The sequence below is a fragment of the Gekko japonicus genome, unplaced genomic scaffold (assembly GCF_001447785.1).
Source record: "Gekko japonicus isolate JY-2015 unplaced genomic scaffold, Gekko_japonicus_V1.1 scaffold844, whole genome shotgun sequence".
NCBI classification, from domain to species: Eukaryota; Metazoa; Chordata; class Lepidosauria; order Squamata; family Gekkonidae; genus Gekko; species Gekko japonicus.
In genome coordinates, this window is record NW_015166448.1 from 591,622 (window position 1) to 596,084 (window position 4,463).

Consider the following 4,463-nt stretch of genomic DNA (forward strand, 5'->3'; position numbering starts at 1 on the left):
ATATATATATATATTACCTCTACTGTTGGCAGCTTCTTTCAAAGCAGACAGAACTTGAGGCTTCAAGTCATCAGCAAGCAATCTTCCTTCAAGACCTGGGAAGAGGGACCTATTATGTCATTAAAAACAGAGTTTTGATAAAATAAATAATTTATGTTACTGTTCAAAAGCAGGAATATTGAAAAGTAGTAATACCACATACTTTTATATACAACTTTGAATAGATTAAAAGCTTAGTTTCTTGTCCATGTTCATATCTGCCACCTCCCCTACCCAAGCAAATGACCCAGGAACTTCTCAGTCAACATCATATAACAAACCAGCTTTGCTGAGGACACACACATTCCTCAGTACAATTAACCGTGACTTGAACAAATGTGAAGCTATACAATATGCTTTTCCATAGCCCTACCAAGCTTTCGTAGCAATCAATTTTTTTCAAATCCATTAGAAGAGCAAGATTCAAGTCCAGTAGTAGATTAAAGACCAACAAGACTCCCAGACTCTAAGTTTTCAAGAGTCAAACTCCCTTCCTCAGATATGAATTCAAATCTTGCTCTTCTACTGTAGACCAACATGGCTACCCACCTGAAACTATCTTCAAATCCTCTAGTAATTATATGTATATTCTGTATATATAATTGCATTAGTGAGATGTCCAACAAAGGCTGAGAATGAAATTATAATTTATGAAAAGGTACCCAGGATAGATCAACTGGAGCAGAGAGGGATGGAAAAGTGCTATCCCCAAGAACTTGCAAGTTGTTTTCTTTCTTTGGCCCCAGCTTTTTCATTATCACTGTCTCTTGGAATCTCCCCTGCTTCTAGAGATCACCTACATAAACTAATTGCAGGGGGGAAGCCAACAAGAGCTGGGGAGCCTCTGGTTCAGGACAAGTCAGTCCAAAGGGATGACTGTGTAAACACTCAGGGTAATATTGACAGGAGCATAACAGAAGTTGGGAGTGAGGGTAGGATGGCAAAGAAGAGCCATGTGTAGCAACAAAGGGTAAGGCCAATGCTAGAAAGCTCCAAGCCAAGATGGGGAAGCTGGAGTGCTTGGTGCTCAATGACACTTTAGATAGCGTAGGTATTGCAGAAACATGGTTGAATGGGGAAAATCTATGGGCTACAGTCATCCCTGGATATGAGCTCCACAGGCAGGACAGGAAGGAATGGGTTGGGGGAGGTGTTGCACTGTACATCAAAGACAGCATAGAAACAATTATTTAACAAAACATTAGAGGAATGAACTCCCCAACAGAAGCAATATGGGTGGAAATATTGGGCCCTAAAGGTTACTTGAAAGTGGAAATGTACTGTCACCACCTAATCAAACCCCTGAGCCTGATCTTGAGATGGCGAAGGAAAGAAGGGAGGCAACTAGAGCAGATAATATTAATATACTGGGAGATTTCAACTAGTCTCACATTGACTGGGCAAACAAGTACTTGAGCCATGCTGGAGAAATGATATTCCTAGACATCATAAATGACTGTGCACTGGAACAGTTGGTCACAGAGCCAACCAGAGGGGTAGTGATCTTGCACTTGGTTTTGAGTGGGTCCCAAGACCTGGTGAGAGATGTAAAGTTTGTTAAATCAATTGGGAACAGTGACCACAATGCTATTCAGCATTCAGGTCAATGGAAAGTTACCCCTAAAGTCCAAAACTATGACATTTGATTTCAAATGAGGGAACTTACAAAAATGAGGAAAATAGTCAAAAAGAAGCTGAAAGAGAAATACAAAAGAGTCAAGTAAGTTATAAAAAGTAAGGAGGCTTCTTTTAAAAAGTGGAAGGTCTGCCCCAATGAATTGAACAGGTAGGACCACAGGCTCCGGCAAAAGAAATGTTAGTCCAATTCCAATTCCAATAACCTTTACTGGCATAACAGAAATGTTAGTCAATAATTAGGCATGCAAACTGAGAATTTGAAGAGCAGGTTGCTAAAAGCATTGAGACAAACAATAAACACTTCTTTAAATATATCCAGAGCAGGAACCCAAACTAGAAAAGCATTTGGGCCTTTGGATGACCAAGGAATAACAGAATTGCTAAAGGAAGATGGGGAGATGGCAGAGAAGTTCAATTATGGAAAGCGTGAAGCATGAACCCATGCCACTGTCACTATTTTCAGGAAGGGAATCTCAAGAACTGAGTCAAATTCCTTTCCTTCCTTTCCCTTGGCCAACAAAAGTTCTATCACTCAGTGCCTTGAGCCATATAACAATCTGAAATTTCATTCTCTATTTATTTCTCAAAAGACAAAAGGAATAATTTTTTTTGCAACATCCAAGATTATATTAGGATTTTGATCTGAGAGTAGGAAGGGGACCACTCTTCTTGGATTAAAATAATTGAAAGTCACCAGCCACCACGGAATAAAATGGCAGATTAAAATATCGAGGGCATTCCAATAAAATATGAAAGGGAGCAACAGCAAATTCTATCAGAGTAGGGAAGATACAAAAAGCAGCCCCTCATAACCACCACTGAAGTAAAAACCACTAACTTGGACTTCTGGCAGTTTACTGTCAAACCTTCTTTGCAACAGTAGTCAGAAAAAAGCTTTAAGGATTTCTGTAAACCAATACAAGTGTGGGATAACAAGATTGCATTGTGTGCATACAGCAGAATAAGAATACTATGACACGATTGATCAAAATGGCTTGACAGATCATTTAAATATAAATTAAATACGCAGCAGGCAACCTTGTCTGATACCACGTTCAAGGCTGAATGAGTCACAGTTCACCCCCTTGTCCACAACAAACCTGAGCAGTAGTGTCAGAATGCAAACAATATTAACCTTTTATCAACTGAGGTACCTTGCAGCTTCTCCCACAATCTAGTCCAACGGACAGAATCAAAAGCCCCCTTTAGGTCCATATACCCTACATAAATAATACCATCTGGAAGATGTGCATATGTTTCTAGCAAGGAGGGTAAGAGCAGATAATGAACCAGGGCTGAACTACTGAAGCTGGTCTGTTCCCATCCTAAAATATATTGTTGCTTTCGCCACACTACAAGAATCTTCAACAAGTAAGAAGAATATGGTTTGCCTAAACATGACAATAAACTGATTGGCTGATAGCAACCAGGATCAGATTGGGAACCAAAAATCAGCATAATTATTGTGTGCCTCCGTGATTTTGTGATAACTCCTGTCTCGTTTATCCAAGTAAACAAGGGAGCAAGAATTTCTGCCCACCGACACTGATTAATCTTAAGCAATTCATTTGGAATAAGATCAACACAAGTGGCTTTCCCTGAGTAAATCCACTGATGTTGGGTGGCCAGTCTGGATCCAGACCAAAAGACCTGGACGGGGCCCTACAGGCTGTGGCTGGTTGGCTCAGACTGAGTCGACTGAGGCTGAATCCAGCAAAGACAGAGGTCCTGTGCTTGAGTTGGGGCGGTGTAGGGGCAGGGATCCCTCTTCCATCCTTCGGTGGTGTTCCATTGGTCCCAGTGCCGGAGGTGCGGAGTTTGGGCGTCCTCCTGGATTCCTCCCTTACCATGGAGGCCCAGGTGGCGGCCACTGCCAGGTCGTCCATTTACCATCTTAGGCTGATCAGGCAGTTGGTCCCCTTCCTCAACCACGCTGACCTAGCAACAGTGATCCATGTGATGGTTACCTCGAGACTAGACTACTGTAACACTCTCTACATGGGGCTGCCCTTGTCACAGATCCGGAAGCTGCAGCTGGTGCAGAATGCTGCGGCCAGGCTGTTGATGGGCCTCCCTAGACGAGAACACATCCAGCCTGCGCTGAGGACACTGCACTGGCTGCCAATAGCGTACCAAATCCGCTTCAAGGTGCTGGTTCTTACCTTTGCCCTATATGGCTTAGGGCCAACATACCTGAGGGACCGCCTTTCCCCGTATATACCCCAGAGAGCACTACGGTCAGGGTCCCAAAATCGGTTGACCTTCCCTGGCCCGAGGGAGGCCAAGCTAGCTATCACCAGGGCCGAAGCCTTTTCAGTGGCGGCCCCTACCTGGTGGAACGAGCTCCCGGAGATCAGGGCCCTGAGGGACCTTTTGCAGTTCCACAGGGCCTGTAAGACGAAGCTCTTCTGCCAGGCATTTAATTAGGGGCCGCTGCTACTGCAGGCTCCTACTGCAGGCCGCTACAGCAGAGCCTGGCCCGTGGTCTTAACATCTAATTGACTATGAGCAGAAACATCACAGAACATTTTCAAGGGAGTAACAGCTGGCCAGTTTGGTAAACAATCATTTATAACCAACATTGTGATGACAAAAAAAATCCTACTAGTGGAAAACAAGCCCTTAAAATATGCTTCCCAGATCTGTGGAGAAATGCAAGAACATAACATAAGAACATAAGAGATGCCAATGTTGGATCAGACCAAAGGCCCATCCAGTCCAACACTCTGTGTCACACAGTGGCCAGAAATACCAGTGCCATCAGAAGGTCCACCAGTGGGGCCAGG

General features: G+C 43.5%; 1 protein-coding gene across 1 annotated transcript in view; it reads right to left on the bottom strand.

Moving 5' to 3' along the window:
* The window catches only part of SACS (sacsin molecular chaperone), a 30,466-nt gene that overhangs the window by 18,207 nt on the left and 7,796 nt on the right, over nt 1–4,463 (bottom strand). Inside the window, 1 exon segment of the mRNA XM_015412009.1 lies at nt 18–109. Within this exon segment, the coding sequence (XP_015267495.1) occupies nt 18–109 (92 nt within the window).